The sequence below is a fragment of the Branchiostoma floridae genome, chromosome 4, assembly GCF_000003815.2.
Source record: "Branchiostoma floridae strain S238N-H82 chromosome 4, Bfl_VNyyK, whole genome shotgun sequence".
NCBI classification, from domain to species: domain Eukaryota; kingdom Metazoa; phylum Chordata; class Leptocardii; order Amphioxiformes; family Branchiostomatidae; genus Branchiostoma; species Branchiostoma floridae.
Genome location: NC_049982.1, coordinates 2,836,118 through 2,859,831, shown reverse-complemented (window position 1 = coordinate 2,859,831; position 23,714 = coordinate 2,836,118). Strand labels below are relative to the sequence as shown.

The following is a 23,714-nucleotide window of genomic DNA, read 5'->3' as shown; positions in this document are numbered from 1 at the left end:
GTTTCAAACCATATCCAGTTGCTTGAGTAACTACATTTTGGTGTATCTTATTACCTGGATGTCTAACCTACATCGACGTAAGCAAAGTTTAGATAAGTCTTCATTAATTTTAATTCAATATAACTAACATATCCATGTTTGCAATAATAGAATATGGATATCGGCCCCCATTGATTTCTATTAGCCTATATTTTCCATTATTTCTAATGTAGTTGGTAAGTCATCTTACGGATCTGCTTGTGACGGCAACATTGTAATAAATGTTATTGTAAAAATTACATTCCATAACGATCTAATACTAATAATGTAAATATGCCTCCCTTTATCTTTTAATTACATGGAGCACTGTTTTCACAATGTGTGTTGTATTTCCTTACAGACCCTTATCCCATTGTCCGGGAGAGCACTTACCAGTGCAGCAGCGCCTCCTGTCCGGATGGCATGTACTGCACCGAGGAGAGCGCTGCGTCCTTCTCCTGCACGGTTGAATGACGTCACAAAAAAGCGTCAAGTATGCAACTTGCAGCTAAATGTGAACTCTAATTTGCTTACAGATGGAAGACAATAAAGCGCTTCAAAACTGATATTCACAGTTTTTGCTCTTTCATAACGAGAGGGAATTGTAAAACAATCACCTCCACCCATACACCCAATACCTGCTCTGTTCTTAGTCACCAGCCAATCAGCAGCCACTGAGGACTGTCGACAAATATAGACTCATGTAGTAAGTGTGGCAATAGTAAAGGTGAAGGGGTCATGGACTTGTTGGAACGGCAGCAATAGGCTGATGTCTGTGTGATGGACGACAAAACGATTGGTATTCGACCGATAAAAGTTTGTAGCTTTTTCATAGAACACCAGCAAAAGTTATTTCAACAAGTAAGGTACAAGTCTAATAATATGAGTTTCTCTTATTTGAAATAAGAGTTTTTTTTCTTATTATGATATAAACAGTTTTTTTTTTTTATATTTGTTTCTAACCCACGTCAAGCAGTCTCCATGAAACACTAAATATATTGTGAGTAAAAAAATGTAATGAAATCCTAATTTGACGCAATATCATCCATCAATTTGAAATTAGTTTAAGTCAGTCAGTGGCCAACTTATGTGTTACGTCTTTTAGCGTTCTTATTCAAGAACTTTGTGTTGGAACAATAGCTATGGAATTAGTTGTCAATAGAAAAAAATTACCCATTCTATACTTCTCTAGTAATATATCAGATATATTTATCGGTGACACTCTATATTTCTCCCCCTATTCGGTACTTGGTATGACCCAGCTTGTGTGCCACTATTCAAACAGTCCAAAGGTTCGCTACAGATCAGCTGTGGCAAGATAAAATTTACATTTATATAACCTCTGTCAACAAGAAACACGGAACAACGGAGCGGTTGGTAAAACTACATCTTAACTCTTGCCGAGGATGCCATCCCGGAGGACCCATCCCCTTGCCGTTACCGGAGTGTTGGCGGTGTTGTTGGCGGTGGTCTGTTCGCCCCTGCCCCGAGGGACTGCGGTAGCTGTTGCGGCGAGATCAAACCGAGCCGTTGTAAGTGCCGCCATGGCAGATTGTTCTTGTGTGCGTTGTTTATCGATTGGTACGTACGTTTTCTCACCGCAGAGAAATTTCCAGAGCAACTCAATCCAAACTTTAGCTGAAGAAAAACCGGACTTTTTATTAATTTGAATTCCTTGTTGGTTAAAGAGCCAATTAGAGCATCGTAACAGATTTCACAAATGGGCACACCTGATAGCCTGCGTGCCATCCTCCATTGCCAACGCTGACTCAATCTTTTCACGTGTTAATAATGTCTCTACGAACATAGGCAAGCATGGCATGGTTACTTTCATTGAGCCCTCTACTTGGCACAGGAAGAAGAATTCAGCAAAAACAACAATTCCCCATCGGGAAACAATAATTAGTAGATCACTGTCTTTTTCAGCTTTAGATTTTGTACCAGCGCAGAATGATTGAATAATGGCATGAAGTAGAGAAACGGAATGATGATACATGTACCCAACTGTAAGATGTACTTATTAAGTGAAATTTGAATACTAAGATCTAGTAATGCTTCTGTTAGATTTGTGAGAGGACGTGGAAGACGAACTTACCTTAACTTCTTACCCAATAACATGTCGTTTCTTTGATTTTGATAGTATAATCACTGTCAGTGAATAAATTGAACTTAAATCAACCAGGATCCGCTAGTGAACGTTGCAAGAGGCAAACCTGTCAGAGCGAACGTGACCTGCGGCAGCCCTACCGAGGATTTCTTCCCACACAGCGACTTACTCAAACCGCCGCCAGACAGAAACTTACAGATCTGTGACGCAAGGTACTGCAAACATTTTCTTACATATACAGGATTCAGTGGCGAAGCCACAAATAAATTTCCCCTCTACTACAAAATTTCACCATGTTTTGATCGAGGTTGCCCAGAAAGAAATACGTTTACATATCATGATATATAAAACTACTATGACTGCAGTGTTAGATACATAATTCTTGCCAAAGTATCTATGGTCATCAGAACCTTGGCGCTGAAATGTAAACTGAGACAGCTTAGATTTTAATATTTATATATATTATACGATTTATCTCAGCTACTAATAATGGATAGTGGGTGTTCCCTGAAACGTCTAGCCATTTACAAAATCTATTCAGTTGCTTGAGTCACTTTTTATTGTGTAGTGTATCTTATTTCAGGTAATTTGCTTTTGTGTTTTAGCTTCATTATCACGCCCTTAAGATATGTCTGCAACTATTCAAAACCTTTACGCAATAATATGGATAATGGCATTTCATATCACCACGGACTGAATGACCATGATTGAGTGTAGGATTTCGTTTTTTACAGCAATCCTGCTCTGGCCCACAATGCCTCACTGATGACTGATGGCAACAGCTCCACCTGGTGGCAGAGCACATCACTGCAGAAGCTGAAGCTGTCCGGAAACGGCGTTGGAGATCGAGCAGAGGTCTTTATAACTCTGGATCTGGGAGAGGTATTTTCAACGAGAAGAAACAACAACTCCATAGGATTTGTGCTCTCGTAGTTTACCATGTTAACTGTAGAAAAATACACCTGGCACAACATTTGGTCCCATATTCATTTCAACAAGCTAAGAATTCAAAGAGAAAAAAAAAAACATCACCATAAATACTTGACACTTTTTTCCGTAATATGTACAGGAAATATCAAAGTCAAGAGTTCAGGTCATTTGATATATGGCATTAAAAGTTCATATAACGTTTTTTCTTGACATTCGATTGTCTTCAAGACTGACTGTTGTCGTCATGTCCATGGTCTTGCGTTTCCATGACGATGACCTTTCACCTATTCTGTATCTGTATCCATATAGCCGGTATAACCGCCCTACGGCGTAACACAACACCTTCGCAGGCACGCGACGCGGCGCGGCAGCAGCTGGTTATATTACACCAAAGGACCCGTCACACCTAACTTTTGCACATCTATCTGCAAGCGTTCTTTGATACTATCCAGAGAAGTTGCCCCTACTGAGCTTGGTCATAAAAATTCCACTCTAGGATAGTTCTTGGAAAATACGAATGTTTGAACACATCAATCCTATGATGATAACTCTGGTACTTGAAGTTATGGCTATTTATCGTTCCTTTTTGAGCTGGTATTAGATACTTATCAGATACTTATCGGTTCCCTGACCATTCCAGACGTACTACCCTGAGACCATCACCATCCACATGGGCGATACCATCCGGCCGGGACGGCTGGCCATCATGAGGTCAGCTGACGGACTGAACTTTGACCCCTGGCTGTACCTGGTAACCAATGGCAACAGGGACTGTCGCATGTTTGGGGTTGCTAAGCAACGAGATCCGGACAGCCCGGAGTCTGTAGTGTGCAGGCAGTACGCACAGCTGGAGCCGCAGCTGTATAATGAACGGGTAGGAGGAGTTTGCAACATTAGCCAAATGTTCTTTAAATCGTTTTATTGTCATTGATTATCAATAATAAGAATATGTCATATTGTAGCACAGAACAAGTAAGTAGTGAAATAACAATACGAAGAAGTACAGTACAGCCAGCAGGCACCAACCTTAGTAATGAGTGATGTTGTAACGTGCTCTTATATTTTAAATACGTTATTTTTGTTGAGAGCCACACCCCATGCACATTTAAGAACCCCCACACGTGCGATGGTGCGGTGTGCGATGGTGCAAACCCTTCTGTCTGGAGTTGGTGATTCACTTCAAATCACCCGCATGGAGGCCTGGCGAACCTCCATACCGCATCAGCCACATGGTGATTTACATCATTCACCCGGACGGGAGACCTGGCGCATCCCCGTCTTGTAATTAGCTAGCGAAAGGGTATGTCACCCCGTCAGGGGCAGTATAAACCCGTCGTGTGTAAGCACGTCGACCGATGATGATGATGATGATGATGATGATGATGATGATGAAGATTATTCATACTTCCTCCCCCAGATCACTGTGTCCCTGTCGGAGGTTCCCCCCAGTTTCAGTGATGAGGCCCTGCTGCGCTGGCGGGCTGTACGGCACCTGCAGCTGCGCTTCTACGACATGGACCTGGTGATGGGGAGATCTGCCGACCAGTTCGTGAGTACAGCAATCGTCTTAGATAGGAAAAAAATGTTTTTCTCATTGGACCAGTCCAGAAAAACCGGGCCTAAAAGATTCGGTGGGCCGGATTTTGGACCGATTGGAAAACGAACAGATTATATGATCAGGCATTCACACGTTTTCGGGGTTACCGGTCTAGACAAATAACAAGCTGAGCGAAGCAGAGAAGACTCTATAGTCATTTTTACCAACTTTTACAGTTGCAGTAAGCCTTGTAGGGTTTTGAAATGACAATGGGAGTCGAATACTACACAAAACAGATTTTTTTGTAGCAAAATGGACCATTGTTTTGAGTATCGTCCATTCACAAGTTTTCAGATAATGAATCAGGTCCAGGTCCAGGTTCAGGTCCGGACCTGGACCTGATCCCCCTGACATGAACCAGACCTGGACCTGAATTTTCTGTACCGGTGCCCACCCCTTGTCTTAGATATTAGAAGTTACGCCCTGGTCGTGTTCATTTTGTTTAGTGGGTTGAATCATAAACTGTAATACTTGATCGATAACTGCTTGGCATTCGGGTTAAAAGAGAAAAGGTGGATTTACAGAAAGCTTGTATTTGATAGCTAGTGGCTAATGTACTAGTATATAGATAAAGGGCAGATACTTTATGGCATATCGGTTTCACATTTTACCACATTGAACCTAAAAGTATTGCCTGATACTGTACTGGCATGCAGGCCCAATGTTTTTTTGTTTTTTTTTTTTCATTTTACATATTTACATTTCCCCTTCCCTTACCAGGACCACTATGCAGTATCGGAGATCTCTGTTATGGTCCGTTGCGAATGTAACGGATTTGGTAAAGGTTGTGAAATCAGCGCAGACTCCGGCCAGTATGAGTGCATCTGCAGCGGAAACACCCAGGGTCCATTCTGTAAGGAGTGCCAGACCCTGTATAACCAGCTCCCCTACCAGCCTGGGCAGCCCTGCCAAGGTACTATAGTGTGGTCTCATGATCAGTTGTTTTGGTTGTGATATTGGTATAGGTAGATAGTCCACTAACATGTTCAAGACAGTAGGAAGAGAGGGATGTTATGCACTGCGTCGAGGCATCCTCCTACGCAGAGACATCCAACGGCGAACTACATCCGGAACTACATTCGCCGTTGGATGTCTCTGCGTAGGAGAATGTGTCTAGAACACGGTGTGGGAAGCCAGAGCCCATCCCTCTTCTTTCACCGCCTTTACCTCCCCAACCGAAGTTACTGACAAGTACCCATCAACACCTGAGTGGAGTAAGGAAAGCCGGTGGCACGTCACGGGATTTGAACCAAGGACCTTTGGCTTCTCAGCCAAACACCCCAACATGACGTCACTATGTTGTGGTATTTTAGATGAATAATAAAACGACTAGCAATCTCATTTGAATTAGTCTAAGTCTAATCTCATTTGAAATGGCAAGGCTAAGTTTCTATTACAGACCATTGTTTCGTAGACAATCGTATTCATTTTGAAATGGAGTCTTATTGACTTTAAAATACCTATGAGAAGAAAATGATTCAATTTAAATCTAATTCAAGGTCAACGAGTTTACCTGACGACCATCGGCAGCTGGTCCTTTTATAAGGTTCAGGCTTCCGGACCGATGACCAGTGCCAACGTCAAGTTCACGTGTGAGGCGGCGGGGATGAGGTATCTTTATCTGTATCTGTATCTGTATCTATATAGCCGGTATAACCGCCCCTGGCGTACACAACAGCTTCGCAGGCATGCGGTGCGGCAGCAGCTGGTTATATTACACTGCACGACCCGTCACACCTAACATTTGCACATCTATCTGCAAGCGTTCTTTAAAACTATCCAGAGAAGATGCCCCTACTGTGCTTGGTGATAACATATTCCACTCTACGATAGTTATGGGAAATACGAATGTTTGAACACATGAATCCTAGGGTAGGTAACTCTGGTACTTGAAGGCATGACTGTCTCTAGTTCGTTGCTGGTGTTAGATACTTATCAGTCGGGACATTTTCCTTCTGTATTCAAGTGACGTCCGTTGCTGCTTTCATTTTCGTAACACTAGTATCCCTGCTTTGGTAACACTAGTATCCCTGCTTTGGTAACACTAGTATCCCTGCTTTGGTAACACTAGTATCCCTGCTTTGGTAACACTAGTATCCCTGCTTTGGTAACACTAGTATCCCTGCTTTGGTAACACTAGTATCCCTGCTTTGGTAACACTAGTATCCCTGCTTTGGTAACACTAGTATCCCTGCTTTGGTAACACTAGTATCCCTGCTTTGGTAACACTCATTCATTCATTCATGTAACATGTAACACTAGTATCCCTGCTTTGGTAACACTAGGTATCCCTGCTTTGCCTCGGGTCGGTGCACCGGTGGCTGGACCCCGGACTGCATCAAGTATGACGACGCCTTCATCAGCTGTGAAACGCACTGGGTCCTCTCTTTTTACCTGTGTGGACATGATAACCCTTATAGATGTGAGCCCCTTGATGACACCTTTGTGTACATGGATGACTGGTGGAGTGATGGCAGCGCCTGTGGGATGAAATACAACACGGACAAATGGTGGTGCGTGACTGGAGCAGACGTTAACAACTTGTACGCCCTGTGTGCAGGTAGGGATGAACTTGAGATCATGATCATTGCTTGCCTTTCTATTGTCAACGTCAGCATACACATAATCAAAAAGCGTTAACTAACTTTTGTTGTATTTAACACAACGTGTCTCTATTCTGTGAAAGAATACTGCAGTGCATCCGGATAAACGCAGTTCTTGTCGAATTTTCAAAGAATGCAATAATGGGAATACAGCCTTGAGTATTGAATTTTTTTCCATATATCAAATTAAAAGTATATGATTTCGAAAAATTAGCATCGTATTACCCATTGGCTGTAGAAAATGTAAGCAATATTGGTTAGTTACAGGCTGGGTTTCTTTTCTTATAGCGTAAGTAGCTCGATAAAAATAGATAATAATATAAACCCAACCTGTTTAGAAATAGCCAACACTAGTATTAGATTAGAATATTGTTTATGACTGTCCATTGTCACTATGTGTATACCATGTACTTGCAATTAGCCCTCGGGCACGAACTTGCAAATTAACTTCTTTATAATAATCTGATTGATCGGAAGACAGGGAGGAGATTCTTTATTTCATGTTTTAAGATATGTGAATGCCACAATCATACGAATCCATGATTGTTTCCCCTTGGTTGTGACCTAGCAGGTAATGTGGTTTACTTTAATGTAGTATTCCTTGAGTGGCTTTTAAACCAACCATAGTTGCACAGAACGTTAATGCATATTTCCAGACCTTAATGAGTGCGAGCCCTCCCCATGTGTCCATGGAACCTGTACCGATGATATCGGGGGCTACACCTGCACATGTGAGAACGGCTGGGAAGGGACCAACTGTGATCTAAGTAAGTACTCTTTCAATTTATTAATCTTACATCCTCACCTCTATTAGGGTGATTAATTTAAGAGCGGTCACCTTTCGGTAAACGCATTACGTATTTCTAAGTGAAATCATCGCGGAATTGACGAAGGAAATCAATTCATACACAGAAGGCGTCAAACAAACTTCCTTGGATAATTATGCCACCAATGTTTTTGCGACCGCCCTGACCTGTTGTTTTATTGTTGTGACTAAGACTCAATTTTTTAAAGCTTGCGGTTTGCTTGCACTGCAGGCTAGGCGCGTCTATAACAAGTGGTCTTGAAGCAATCTAATAGTTAGATTGTCTCACTCTGTATTTGATTACTGTAAATTCATAAAAGTTCCTTAGATATAGTTTTGCGGTAGCGGAGAAATGGAGTGTTCGCGGTGGTTTTAAGTTCGCGGTAGCGCCACAGAGTGTAGCGACATAATATAATGGGTGACGTGGCAACCGCGCGAAAACGCGAACATAAAACTACCGCGAACATTTCTACATTTACAGTATTTCATATTATCAATTCAAACTTAATTTGAGTCAGGCTCTGATGATTGTACGTCCACCCCACGTGCTCTCGGGACCTGTACTAAACATATTTTAAAAATGACTCTTTGCGCACTATTTTCACTCCAGCATCCTTTAGCGGAGAATGCTACCAGTTCTCTTCCACCGCTCTAACACACCAGGACGCTACTCAGGCCTGCGGCGCCAAGAATGGTCACTTGGTGGATCTGACAGACGAGCAGCAGCAAAGTTTCCTCGCTGACATGCTGGCGGCGTCCAGTGGAGCTTCTATCTGGCTGGCCATCAAATCAGCACCAACAGCCTTTTTGTACAGTAATGGCTCTCCCTTTTCAGGTATGGAAGGCCAGTCTCTTACAATGGATTTATACGGACCAGAAGATATATTTTCTGTAACGCCTACCCCCACCTGACGGTTGCGATTAAAATTTAAGAAAAACGAAACAATTTCTTTCTGGCGATTGATTCAAGAAAATAAAAATAGGAGCATAATCATATGGTAAGAATCGTATGTTATTCTTTGTTATTTATACAGTTTTATGGTAATTCAACAAGAACATTGATACCGTTCAATTCCAGGTCAAATCCAGTGGTCGTCAAGTGAACCCGCCGCGCCCTGCGACCTGTGTGTTCTCCTGGACAGCAGCGACAACTTCCTGGCCAGGACAGCACCGTGCACGGAACAGCACAACTACGTCTGTCAGTCTCGTAAGCCACACTATTTATCATAACCTCAACTAGAAGGCGACGATAATTCCCCAGTGATTGTGGACTTTAAAGCAAAATCCATGTGCAAAACGGTAAATAGAAGACTAAATGAAAATATTAGCTTGTACAATTTACGCTATTCAAACGTAACATTTTCTTTTCTCCCCTTGCAATTGGTGCACCTGTAAATGTTTTTTTACATGCTTATATTAGCAAAAACACGTTTACTAATATATATCTTTCTCATTGTTGTTTAATGTCTTTTTAATCATGTAAGACATGAAGCCTTGTGGACAAAACGTCTGCCAGAACGGAGGAATCTGCACCTCCTGCTTCAACGACACTGCTGCCTTTTGCGACTGTCCTGCTGGGTTTGACGGGATGACTTGTGAGATCGGTGGGTACTTTGCGGTCAAAACAACACACCGTGTTTCTTAAAAAGATCCAAGTGGAATCGTCACGATTTTGTTCTTGTCTTCTTTAGGAAAAAGCTTTCCTAGCAACCTAAAAATAGTATGTAGATATCGTAACGTTGCAAAGAAATACTTTGTATTTCACATGTGTAAACAGATATGTGGACGTTTTGATTTATTGAAAGTTGCTTGATCTTACTAAATAGTATGTTAGCTCCTTTGTCATAAATGGGAAATTATTTGAAGATAATAGACTTTAAACAGGACTTACATCAACATTTAGCAGTATGGACATCATAAAATTCTTACACATGATGACCACTTCTGTTCCTATCATACTTGATCATTTCATGCATTTATACGTCGATGATGACAAATACCAAAACAGACCAAAAGCTCCTTTAGCTGTTTCAATATTTGACCAGACATTGACGATTGTGCCTCCAATCCGTGCCAAAATGGCGGAAGTTGTCATGACGACATCAACTCCTACAGCTGCAGCTGTCCTACAGGATTCCACGGAGATCCCTGGAAATCGAGTGATGCCTTTCTTTAACCCATTCTAGCAAACATCAAGTAAAACTTTTATTTTTAGACACGCCTTTATTTACAACACATGCCGTCCTACATTTTTCAATATCTCGGACCCGTTTTATCCAGACAAAGACTGGTGCTCCCAGGTCCAATGTCCTCCGGACTGGGTCTGTCAGGACTACACTTTCTACTTCCAATGCGTCCGTGAGTAAACTTTTTTTTATAATTTTGTTATTAAAATGGCTTAAAAAAATCTGGTGATATACTACAGTAAAGAGAAATGATGGATTTGATCAATGCTGACTGATTTGTCGTCGTGTTTTCATTGTAAACGCGCGAGGGATTTAGAAGCGTAACAAAATAACACTTCATGTATATACACTTCCAGATCCTGCTCCCATCGCCAGCAGGATGATACCTTACCAGTGCAGCAGCTCCTCCTGTCCGGACGGAATGTACTGCACAGAGGAAGGCGTCGCGTCTTTCTCGTGCAAGGCTGAGTGACGACAAAGCCCAATCCTCGTGTAAAATTTCTGGATATAATTAGAGATGTCAAAAATCAAAGCGCTTCAAAGATGATATTCGATATCTCTGCTCTTCCGCGTTTTTGCACCGATTGCACTAAGTGTCAGAAATGATTTACAGTCAGAAATATTGGAATTCATAATTGCGTTTGAATGGCAATGTGTGTATATACCATAATGGGCTTAATCCTGTACACCACAATTTTACCGATGGAACAGAGATGAAGACATCTTAGGGCCGTATTCAGTATAGCAAATTTGTCACGAGCCTCAAAGGAACCATGATTTATTAATTGGTACTATCATAATGTATTTTGATGCAATTCGCTGGGTTACTGCGTCGATCGTGACATATACAGCAGAAGCCAGTTAATTGCACAACGGATTAACGCACACTTCTCTTAACTGCACGGAATCTCCAAATCCAAAACCAGTGCGGTCCAGCTGGATAACTTCACATCATTGCACCAGCCGGATAATTGCACGAAATTCACTGGCAAATAGACCGTGCAATTAAGCGGCTTCTACTGTATACGTCACGGTTGTTACCATAGTGGTCTTCACTTGCCCCAGAAGTGACGCAAATGTACACGACGCCGACGTTGATTAAGTTCGCATTATTTGTAGAAGAAAGATAAAGGCGAAAACAATAACACGTATAAACATCAGGACTGCGTACAGTGAATCTGGCAGAAGCCTCAAAAGCGCCAACCGTGGTCAGTTGTTGTTGACCATACTCATACATACAAGATTGGGTTGTCTTTGATTGGTAATTGTTCTTATACTGTTTTGGGGAGTGCGGACAGAAAACGGGAGATATGAAAGTATGTTGTTACTACCTAACTTGCCGTCCGAAGCCCTGCTCATGAATGTTGGCTGTTTCTTATCTGGTGATACGAAATGGATCTTTAACTAATCTATAATCATTGTAGAGACTATCGCCCTATTGAGCATTGACTCACCCTGTTTCACCTGCAAAGTAATTTGATATTAAACAGCACCCATAGAAAATGTGAAAACATTAAACGTATAAATATCAGGACTGTGTAAAAATCTGGCACAAGCCTCAAAAGCGCCATCTATTAATTGCTACAATCATCACATCTTTTGCTGACTTACTGACTACGTCAGGGTTGTTACCATGGCGCAGCTTTTCGGTCGCCCCAGTAGTGACATAACTGTACGCGATGCCAAGGTTAGATAAGGTCTCATTTTTTAGTAGGGATATAACGGTAAAACAATCAAATGTTACAAGCACGCACCATAAACCTGTCGCCAGCTTTACTAGCGCCGGCCGCGGTCAGTTGTTTTCACCATTATTCTCGCAAGATTGTGCTGTCGTTGATAATTGTTCTCATATTGTTTTGTTGTGAAAGACGGACAGAAAGCGTGAGATATGAGACAAGTTTTACAACTTTCCCCTCCAATCTCTACTTGGACAGTACATTCTTACTGTCTAACGTGCTTTTCGAAACCATTCATGCAGAAATACGTCACATATTCATGAGTGTTGGCTGTTCCATATCCTATAATACATTTTTTTAAACTAATCTATGTCTACTGTTTTCGACTAATTATTGTAGAGACTATCGCCCTATTGAGTATCACTTGCTAAGTAATTCGATATCAAACTACATTTTATAGCAAATGGGATACATCATACACTTTTTGTGTAAGGGGTATTGACCTTTTATGGACCAATAGATTTATTGGTCTCTCTTTTAATTAAAAGATAAGCCCTTCCAGAACAGTGTAGCAATAAAATAATTCTTGTTCGAGCTCTACGTCACATGAGTATCACCTGAACACATCCGCCTTATCAGCCAAAGCTAACAAAGCTACTTTGTAGGCTCATTATAAAGTTCTATATCAACAGTTAGTGTTGTACTGAAGGGGTTTGCCTGGCCGACGACAGGGCTAATAAAAACGGAGTTTACCGCCTCTATTCAACAGGAATGCGTATACATGAATAAACGCCGAAGCGCGTATTTGCGAGGATTTGTGTTGTCTATAATATGTGTAATTAAGTAATATTATAATATCAACAAGGAGTTTGCATGGCTAGCGGCAGGGTCACTAAGAGGTTACAGTCAACAATAGCCATATTCAGGCCACAAATTAGATCAAGGAAATGAACCATCTGAAGTTAACGTAAGATAAACATCAACGATCATGACACAGGGATAAATGACTGACCACCGACCATTCGTTTGAAAATATATCAAATTTCTACTTATTTATGAAGATTTTTCACCTATATTTCTGTAATAATCATATGTAAATGTAATGACCCTCTCCCCCAGAAATCACTGAAAGCCGTCAGCACGTGACCGATGTGTCCAGGTTAAAGAACACGTGTTAGCGTTTTCAGTACGTGTACTTTGTTACTATTGGCAAAACATACGTACGACAGGAAGGGTAATCTTTCATTGTTGATGAGATGAGGAAAGAGAGGTTTTAATTAGGCTTGGATTCTTTTTGAGCCCATGTAATACGTTAACGTAGTCAGCTTGAAAATTTATGTGCCATTTATTGAAAGATTTATACTACTTATTTAATTATTGCACCTTATCGGCCTTCACCTGGTAAGCTCCCATGCGCTACCGAGTCAGAAGGCAATGAAATTTCTTCCACCTTCATGCGATGTTGTTTGGATACTGAATCGGGCAAAGACAGATGGATATGGATTGGTACCTTAGCCCTTTCAAGCAGTTTTATTTAAAACCATTTTGAATCTATTTAAAGTATGTTATCGTGACAAATCAAAGGATATTGGCGCAGATACAGTTTGTAGGGTACATGTTTGGAGGCAAGTCAATTGACATCTAAAGTGCATCTACCCACCAACCTTGTCCCTCGACCTACGTCACGGGGAGGTGTCAGGTGGATATTGCATCCCATGATTTATTTTCTCTTTATTAAAGGATTTGCTCAATGTAGTACTATTTTAGCACCAATCATGCAATTATCTTATCACTTTCTCGTCTGTGAAACGTTCATGGATGCGGCAGCCTTTAAGGGGCCAAAATCAACTGCACAAATTACGTTAAAGCCTCATAAACCCTTCACAGTAAAGTAGTGTTGCAACAAACTTTGTGTTGTAATAATATAATTATTCCACTGAAAGTTTATAGCAACCAGCATCAGGTTAGCTTCAATGTTCATCTCTTAGAAATCGTCCTAAAATAAGTTGGACTAGAAATTAACAACCCTACGTATCTGTGACGTTACGTTATATAGATAGAACACGTGACTCGGTATGCAGTGGATCGTAATATTTTAGAAAGTTCATGTCATGGCTCATGCCCATGTTAATAATGATGGGCTCTAAAGATGTATTTGTAGTTAAGAATAGACCAGAGATACTGCAGATCCGCCTGCAGTATGTTATAGCTAAGCACTTCACACTCATTACGTTTTCATGATTTATGTTGCATAGGTTTAGGAGCTCCGTTGCCTACTATGTAACCTGTTTAATATCAACGTATATAAATCAAGTAATTTTAATTGAAAATCCTTTGAGTGCGACACAGGGCGGCGTTCCTAAGCACATGGTTCATGTAATAGAAGAACTATTAGTAATATATGACCATAATTGCAGACATTAATTGGCAATAAACACATATGTGCGATATTTTAAGACATCCATTCATAAAAAGAGCGCCCAAGCGGCCTGATGGTCAGCTGTGTGGTTCCCACTCGGGTTTTGGGATACAATATAAATTGCTACAAACAGAACCAGGCTCAGATGCAACGCATAGTCTGAAGTCACCTCAGCTTATCACAAGATGTTGAAGTTCCTTCTGTTGTTTGTGTCCGTGGCCGCCTTGCCATCCTTTTCAATAGGTGAGTAGAAACTAATGTTGAAACTAATTGTTTGAATTAATACAAAAACTATTTTAATATTAATGAGATAAAGTAACTAATCGAAAGAAAAGGAAGCATATCATTAGAGTACATCTGTATCAGAAATTTACAGTACAGGGTTAAAATCTAGGTGATTCGTCATTTAGATTACAAAGACGACTGCAGTAGAACACTTTAAACAGTTAGATGCACTAACGTTTTGTGTTAAAACATTAAGCTTCAACTCCAAGTACCAAGCTACCAAGTACGTAGTTTGCTAATAGTATTTACTTCTTAAGGTGACATGTCCTTTGATTATTTTTTTGTCATCGGGAACTTCAAGTTCAAAGTTTTCATTGCAATGATTATATGCACATTTGTCTAGTAATAGTATGTAATATATGAGATATGCAGTTGGATTATTGATTAAATCCGTCCGTACGTCTTTACTTTAGGCGAACAAGTGTACCTGACCACGATCGATGGATGGCGATTTTATAAAGTTCGTGCGAGGGGCACGATGACCCGTGCAAACGTCAGAGCTACGTGCGAGGCGGCGGGGATGAGATTTCCGTGCTGGTTCTCTGGCTATTCTAACGCGTGTGACGGAAAATACTGGGGCCCAGAATGCATCCGTTTTGACGACGGCGGTGTCAGCTGTTACGTCTTAGGTGTTCTCTCTAAAAGAATGTGTGGTGATCTGAACTTTTGGTGCTGCAACCGACTGGACGACGTCTTTGTGTACCTTGCCACAACTAACCTCATAGATAGTATTGACAGCGCCTACGGTATGGATGCCGACACTTGCACCTTGGGTTTGTATGGAGGGCACTTCTACAACAAATATGCTCTGTGTGCAGGTAATACGTATATATCTTTATCTATTTATTTATTTATATCACAAAATCAAACTTACATGTAAATGAGAAGTTCGCCTATTTTAATGTCAGACTCATCAGTTATATTTTTCCATCTACAATGAAGTACTATTCTCAAAACTTAATTGTGAGATTTCTTAAAAATATGTTTTTCAAAAACAAACTGAGTTTAATTTTTAAACTTCCGGGCCTTAATTTTTAAACTTCCATCAGGAAACCTCCTGTGCTGTTTACCTTTATTTGGACGATGTATGAAAATAGTAATTATGCGTTACGCGGTAGTAATGCGGACACCCATGAAATGAAATGTAAACCTGTGATATTTCACACTTCCATCTCCATTTCCCCAGACCGTAATGAGTGCCTGGATGCCCCTTGTGCGCACGGAAGCTGCACAGACACCATCGGCGGTTATACCTGCAGGTGCAGTAACGGATGGGGAGGTACCAACTGTAATCAAGGTAGGTACTATTGATATATTTTGGAAGAGATTTTGCATCAATTCTACTTGTAACATCATCTTTTCAACTCATTGTAAGTTCGTAGTCTAGGCACACGCCGTTTGACAACTACACGACGTGAAAGGCATTCACCCCCCCCCCCCTCTTCTCCTATCTGGTTAAAGCCATCTAGATCGAGAAGTCTTTGTTCACAAGTCACCAAGCCCCATCCAAAGTGGCTATTTGGCGATTTTGAAATGTGGCGACGTTCAACACATTAGGTCGAAGATTGCTGGCTTATTGTACGCTATGTTTTACTGATGCCCATGGCAGAAGAAAAGCGGATCCTGCGAAAAGAACTGTGCAACAGACCTGAGTCAGCTTACAGATGTGCCCTGTGTGGCAGAGACTGTCATTCTCGTATAGGACTATTTATCCACAGTTGACGCTGTAGGGCGGATATCAATTAGGATTTTACCATGGTCAATATTGACCGATGGAGGCCATATATAAAATGTTTTACCAAAGAGCTTGAACAAGTCTCAATTTTACAGAAGTTGACGAGTGTGCCAGCAATCCCTGCCACCACTACGGGACCTGCCAGGAACTGCTAGGTGGCTACAGCTGTCACTGTAGACCCGAATGGACAGGAACAAACTGCCAGTCAGGTAATTGCGTATCTGTTCTCCGCTCACTTTTTTTTTTTTTTGCATTGCCGCGCCAGCGCCGCGCCAGCGGCAATGCCTTATACCAGCTTTCTTCCATTTTAACCCAGCCCTTCCAAAGCCCCTTCCAAAGGCCCTTCTTTCCTTGCCGAGTTTCATTGCTTAGTTAGACAATGGTACATTCCAGGCGAGTATTAAAACTCTCTTCTAGACGCATGTTACTGTATGTGGTCCAGCGTAATAAATCTACGCTTTAACTCACCATGTTTATATAAATATATATCACAAATTGCATCAGAAGGAACTTATTTTGTAATGAAAAATAATGCATATTCATTGTGGGTCAAAACGTTTTACAAACCTGTTTAATGTGCCAATAATTCATGTGACATAAATTATGATAATGAGGTAAATTTCCAATATCCCCTTTTGCTGCATTTCCTACTGCAGTTGCTAGGTGTCGCTCTCAGCAGTTCAGTCATAAAATACGCGGCAATGCACAGCTTTTTTCTAAAAGATTTCTTGTTAGCTTTCTGGCATGATACTAAATGTACAAAGGTTTAAGATTTCGAGGACGCCTTCAAGATATTCTAGTAGTCGATTGTTCAATCGCAGATACTTGATGGTGACGTGGTAATAATTCATAATGGGGATTTCTTCTGTTTTTTATCACTGTGGTTAGATCAATCGGATACCTCGGAAGTATTTTTTTCGATTCGGTCACCGTGTTTATTCATCTCCGGGCTCCGGTTTGATTTTAACGTCGAGTTTACAAAATCTAAAGGCCCGGCCGTGTCCGTACATTATCCGGTAGCCGCAATGTGTTCAAACGGGCCACGTCGTGATCACGCTTGAAAGCGTCAGCCCGTAAAATACCAAGTGAGGCCCCTTTTCCAATTGTGACCGACGAATGATACAGAGAAGGGTGGAGACAGTTGATATGCCACTCACCATATGGCTCTGGAAACAGGGTTCGAATACAGAAGATATCAAAAGTTGTCCTTAAGTTCAAGTTAGACAATATGTCAATAAGCGATAGACATTAAATAACATGGACCAACTCAGCGTTTTAGTGTACGAAACAGTTTGAAGATATAAATTTGAATGTGATTGAATTGGATTTGGTGGTACTCTGACATAATTATTTGAATCAGATTGATGGTTATGCCAACCATATTTTGTTATTGTCTACAGATGCAGACGAGTGCCAGACTAACGGAGGACGGGGTCCCTGTGATCACATCTGTACCAATATGCACGGCAGTTACCGCTGTATTTGTCAGGCGGGATATCAACTGGATGCAGACGACGTTTCCTGCATCGGTAGGACCATCTAACACCTTGTAAAATAACGCGTAACAAGAGGTAATTACTTGGACTAAAACTACATTTCTAGTTGCAGCAAAGGAGGAACAGGTTTTTGTGACTCGGATTTGGCGCTTTTGCATCGGTAAGAACATCTTGGATCTTGTAAAAGCACGAAATACCGACGTTGTTCTAAAGTTTTCGGGTACCGTTTCTGTAGCAGTCATTTTTGCAACATTGTGAGGTCTTGTGAGTCCAGCTGACGTTCTCTCGCATGGGTGGAAGGAAGTAACGGTACAGTTCAGATGACAGTAAGGATTTGGCAAAGTTCAGAATCATGATCAGGTCGAGTGCAGAGAGAAGGTAAGCGGAGAAGGGCGCACATTTCGGTGTAGTGCGATCTATTTTGATGTTGACAGCTGCTACTTTTATTACAGACGCGGATGAATGCCTAGCTAACGGAGGACGAGGCCCGTGTGACCAAATCTGCACGGATCTTGACGGAAGCTACCGCTGCTCCTGTGAGGATGGATATCAGCTCAACTCAGACGGCTTCTCCTGCGCCGGTGAGTACATTTCGTCTCTTATACTTGGCATGGAAGTTCATCCGAGTTAATAAATTACATGATGAGAAATAAAGTATTCTCCAACTCCAACTACCTTGTGAGAGGATGAGGGGTAAAGAAACCATTTACATCAGAGCGTATCAACCCTGTCTCGGATGGTAAGCGGGACCGACCTCCGACGATCTTTGACCAAGTGTTGACATGTTAGGAAAAATCAGCCGGGAAACTGAAGAGCGTCGTGAGATGCGATCGCAACAATTCTAGTGAGTCATATTCTATTTAGTTAAAGAGTAGTTTAACTCACGTCATACAGATTGACCTTTCATGATACAAAGTTGAATTGACAGTACTGATGTTTTATCATCAAAGTTTGGCGTTTACCGTTTCTTTCTGGTTTCCTTATGTCTTTTCTTAGACGTCGTTGAATGTGATGCGAATGGCGGCCAAGGCTACTGTGATCCCTTCCACGGCGTCTGTCAGAATACCCCTGGGAGCTACCACTGCTACTGCGAACCTGGGTACGAGCTTCAGGACGATCTTCGCAGCTGTACAGCAACAGGTAATGATGAAGATAAGACATCGTGGCTTTTTTATTGTTAATGAAACTTAAACCAAAAGATGCATACATAAGCAACAAACTTACATGTAGATTTCTATTATTTTTCCGTTGACCACAGGGGCCTGGTAGAGGGCCCATACGGATCTCAAACGGGGTTGAATATATACGCACGTGTGAACTCATCTTTATCGGTGAACTCGTCTTTGTTGGTTTATCCCAAGTCATCATCATCATTGGTCGGCTGCTTCGCAATATAACAAGCATACAATATGCAATTGTGTTCTAAAAGTACGATTGGTAATGGTCATATCATTGACAGACGTGGATGGTTGTTTTGCGGACGCCTGTGACAACGGTGGCACATGTGTGGATGGGGACTCCACCTTATCATGCACGTGTCCTACGGGATACAAGGGAGAGAGATGTCAGACACGTAAGTTTTGGTAGATCCATGTATTTGCGCATATAAAATCAGCTTTATTCTATAAAAAGTGTAAAATCTCCTAAACGAATTTGTCGCCGGCGCAAGTTGAATTTCATCCTTCTCTTCTGCTCTGCACGTCTCGGAAGACGGTTTACAGTTTCAGCCAGTCTCACGGCTTATTCTATATTAGAATTTAAAGATTCAGCATTGCATCTTACAAATGTATGCCTTGTGACCCTCAGCCCCCTGCAGTGAAGACTACGACGCTCCGCAGTACGGTGGGAAGGTGTGTACGACCTCTGACCTCACCACAGGTGCCATGATGTGCACGGTGTTCTGTGAGGGAGACAGGGAGTTTGCATGGCGTCCTGCAGATGCCTACACGTGTAACGCAGAGGGTACCTGGAGCGCCTTATCGGCGGTATCTAACGGACCACAGCCTCTGCCACCGGGCCCTAGACCCTGGCCTGACTGCACGGGTAAGTAGTTGCCAATATTGTCGTCGTAGGGAAGTGTGCTGGCAAAGGAGCCTTAGTAACAATGGAAACTGATGTATTTACTGACTTTGTAAAACCGATATCCCGGATATTGTGAATGTGTTTGCGGTGATTTAATTTGTGGTGAGGAGAAAATGGACTGTTCTCTGTGGATTTAAGTTCGTAGTTGAAACGAGTGATACAACAGAAGGCCAAGGAAACTTTTCGTCGTGGTTTTAAGGATGCCTCGATTTCAAAGGTCAGTCAAAACCATTTACGCAAAACCGCAAACCTACGGTACTTTTTTTTTACAAATCAATCTTTTATCAACAGGAAGATACCGCCCTGGAAGAGCACACATCAAGGGGGAGGTATTTTACTACTACGATGGAGACTGCCAGAGCAGCATTCAGGAGATCATCACCAACTTTGAGCAGATCTTCAGCGACCTACAGTCGGCTCAGCCTGGTGCGGGCATCTCCACACAGCTGGGCACGGTCGACATCGAGTGTGGAAGTACCGCCAGAAGTTTGCCTAGGAGCAAGAGGTCTGTTGTCAACCTACAGGTGATTAAAAGCACCGGTGGCTTCACTATCAAGTTTGAAGTTGTTGCTACCATATCCGATGAAACCGTCACCGAAAATCAGCAGCTCGACCTGGTGTTCGCTTTGGACGATGTTTACTTTGAGATCGAGGAGAAGGTGGCTTCCAACCAGTTCAACCTGCCAATCGGAGGGCAGCTTCTCAGCGCTGCGTCATTCGAAATGGGCTTCGCAGAGATTCAGGTCAACTGCACGGACGGACAGCTAGCCTACCAGGACGAATTTCAGGCATACTGCAGTAAGTGATCTCTGAGGATGCCGTGGGGTCACTATTACTTAATACATAGATCGTGATAGATTTATTTACATACTTTTAGATCCTGTATATACCACAGTTATGATGTTCAAGGTTGACACATATGAAATATAGTATTCTTTTTCAGTAAATTCATACAGTTTAGGATAATTAAGAAGAAGAAAACCTTCATTGTACATTTCTGCCCCACAGGGCACATGTTGACAATCGTATACGTGTTCATGCACAAATCCAGAAACGGTTAATGAAAGGGTGATAATAGATTTACAAAACCCATTTGTTAGACATGTCATAAATGGTTGTATACTACATCATCTCCTACAGCTGATTGTCCCCCCGGCACCTTCCACGCCGTCGGTACTGACACCTGCGAGGACTGTCCCGTAGGGCAGTACCAGGACCGGTCTGCACAGGTCACCTGTAAAACCTGTCCTCACAACACCTGGACGGTGTTCCCCCGATCTGTGGAACTGGCGGAATGCGTCGCGTGTGAGTGTACTTCCTTTTGTTTATTTGGTAGCGTGATAGAATGACCACAATCTAGAAATTTGGGTTGAAACTTTACGTATTCACAACATGATAATAAAGGAATAAGAGCCTCAGAAGCTCGTATAACATGTGGCTAAAATCATTTACTTCCTACCATTTCGCAGTTTGTGATGGGGATAATGGTCCATGTTCAACCTGCACTTGCGAAAAGAGACAGCTGATATGTAAGGTAAGACTTTTTCGAGCCTAGGTATACATAATTATATAGACAATTGTAAATCAATGTGAACCTCATTAATTAAGAAATAAATTTGAAAAGTACTGAATATATCTTCAGCTGTTCATCGTTTCATTTCAGTGTGAAGTTGGTTACGCTGGCTCCCAGGACGGGCTGACCTGTGGTCTTGACAGTGATCAGGATGGCTATCCCGATGCTTCACTGCCTTGTAACGACACTACCTGCAAACGGGTATTTGTTCTACATAAATACCCCTCTACTGCAGAAAGTACCTAATAAGAAACCGATTATTTGTGTGGAAATATTGAATAGTAACTTTAGAATGCAAAGAGTCATTGTTTGGGGCATTATTGTAACTTCTGATAAACAGTAGAAAAAATAGCACTACCCCCCCCCCCCCTCCGCAACAAAACTTTTAGCTCCTGCAACTAAAACAACAGGAGCTAATTGAATCATTTGCATTAACGGTGTCTTAGCCTTGCTATCCTTTGAAATCCAAATCGTCTTCAGCTTGTCTTTGCCTTACCTTTGTTTTCTTTGGAATCCAAATTGTCTTCAGTCTGAATTGTCTTACAGCGTTTCCTATTGGACATCTGAAATTGTCTTCATTCATAGTTAGAGTATAAAAGACCTGTTTCTTCCAGATCACTTCAGTGTCACTGACGAAGGACAGTGGTTTCTATCCGAAACGTCTGACCGTTTCAAAACCATATCCAGTTGCTTGGGTAACTACTTTTTGGTGTATCTTATTACCTGGATGTCTAACCTACATCGACGTAGTAGAAAAAATAGAAAAAATATATAGTTGATGAGAACAGAATTTGTATTTCAAAACTCTAGGACAACTGCCCACAGACACCCAACAGTGGACAGGAGGACACGGATGGAGACGGATTAGGGGACGCCTGTGACGACGACGCAGACAATGATGGCATTTTAAACAGCCTGGTCAAGACAATTGTCATATCTTAGTTTCTGAATTTAACACCTTAATACAATAAGATTAAGGCATCCATAGTTGACCCGTAAAAATCGATGCAGATCATTATTTCGTAGAGATATTACATCGAAATCAGCTATCGTCATTAATTTTATCTACTGATACCTTGAAATGTTGATGGCAAAGTTCTCTTTTGCAACGATGCTATGCATCCAATATCATGCGTGATTTGGCTTGTGTGCCTTCGTTAAATAAGAAAAAAGCATCGTTCTCTAAACTGAAGAAGGATTACCATGCTATTTGATATCTATGAAACTTAAAGATTTGTATATTTGGACCGAGCTGATCCCAAATGTTACACCAGGACAACTGTCCCCTGGATGGTAACGTCGGTCAGACAGACGGTGACGGGGATGGCGTAGGGGATGACTGTGACAACTGTCCGACGGACATCAACACTGACCAACAGGATACCGACGGGGATGGACGGGGAGATGCGTGTGATCAGGACAGCGATGAAGACGGTAAGGAAGTAGATAGATATTTTCCAGTCAGTCAGTCATAGTCATACGGTGTATTACAGTACCGTTGGGGTTATACCGTCCCTTACGGGTGACATACCCCTTCTTCTAGCTGAATACGAGTCGGGGTTGTGTCAGTACTCCCGTCCGAGTGAATGATGTAAATCGCCGTGTGACTGAGGCCACCATGTGGTCGGTTCTTTAACGTGTCTGGGGTGTGTCTCTCCCCAAACATGGGACCTCCATGTCCTATCTGAGGGAGGTCCTTGTCGAAGCTAGGTACTCTATTGTACCTGAGTAAAGTGAGAGAAGTCGTGTAGTAAAGTGTCTTTCCCAAGGCAACAAGATCGGTGACATGGTTGGATTATATTTGAACTCCACTGTCGTAGAATGGCAGCCCCTTATACTGAAATAACAATTTGGCAGCGATAACTAGTTCGATAAAGCATTGGCAATGATATGCAGATCGATGATGTTTTCTTCATCTTCTGAATTATAGGGGTACACGATTACCATGACAACTGCCCACTGCAACTCAACGCCGACCAGACTGATTCTGATGGAGATGGTGTGGGAGACGCCTGCGACAACTGCCTTAATGTTCCAAACGCTGATCAGGTACATCTAACGTTAGCTTTACACAGGCCAACAGGAATTTTCCACAGGATGCACTATTATTACATTGCATTTTTTCTCTGAATTTTGTGAAGTTCGAGTATTGTGTAACACTTTCATCATATTCGGCTTTTACTTCAGACTGATGCAGACCAA

General features: G+C 41.9%; 4 protein-coding genes across 4 annotated transcripts in view; 3 read left to right on the top strand and 1 right to left on the bottom strand.

Annotated features, from left to right (window-relative positions):
* Positions 1 to 1,195, bottom strand: part of LOC118413006 (hepatocyte growth factor-like) — a 28,235-nt gene extending 27,040 nt beyond the window's left edge. Inside the window, exon 1 of the mRNA XM_035816119.1 lies at positions 1,192 to 1,195. Coding sequence (XP_035672012.1) covers positions 1,192 to 1,195 — 4 coding nt within the window. The remainder of the gene's footprint in view (positions 1 to 1,191) is intronic.
* A 94-nt stretch (positions 1,196 to 1,289) lies between these two features.
* On the top strand, positions 1,290 to 10,236 carry LOC118413004 (fibropellin-1-like). Its single transcript, XM_035816102.1, has 13 exons — positions 1,290 to 1,550; positions 2,201 to 2,337; positions 2,860 to 3,007; positions 3,696 to 3,929; positions 4,473 to 4,604; positions 5,373 to 5,565; positions 6,152 to 6,263; positions 6,938 to 7,212; positions 7,912 to 8,022; positions 8,671 to 8,895; positions 9,139 to 9,267; positions 9,545 to 9,664; positions 10,106 to 10,236. Exons 1-13 carry the CDS (start codon positions 1,425 to 1,427, stop codon positions 10,234 to 10,236), a joined length of 2,073 nt encoding a protein of 690 aa, XP_035671995.1. The 5' UTR covers positions 1,290 to 1,424.
* A 7,534-nt stretch (positions 10,237 to 17,770) lies between these two features.
* On the top strand, positions 17,771 to 21,607 carry LOC118413003 (signal peptide, CUB and EGF-like domain-containing protein 2). Its single transcript, XM_035816101.1, has 8 exons — positions 17,771 to 17,890; positions 18,310 to 18,438; positions 18,854 to 18,997; positions 19,317 to 19,430; positions 19,664 to 19,900; positions 20,231 to 20,737; positions 21,080 to 21,244; positions 21,603 to 21,607. Exons 1-8 carry the CDS (start codon positions 17,821 to 17,823, stop codon positions 21,605 to 21,607), a joined length of 1,371 nt encoding a protein of 456 aa, XP_035671994.1. The 5' UTR covers positions 17,771 to 17,820.
* A 1,167-nt stretch (positions 21,608 to 22,774) lies between these two features.
* LOC118413002 (thrombospondin-3b-like) overlaps positions 22,775 to 23,714 on the top strand; it is a 7,704-nt gene continuing 6,764 nt past the window's right edge. The window contains exons 1-2 of the mRNA XM_035816100.1: positions 22,775 to 22,954; positions 23,443 to 23,561. Coding sequence (XP_035671993.1) covers positions 22,775 to 22,954; positions 23,443 to 23,561 — 299 coding nt within the window. The remainder of the gene's footprint in view (positions 22,955 to 23,442; positions 23,562 to 23,714) is intronic.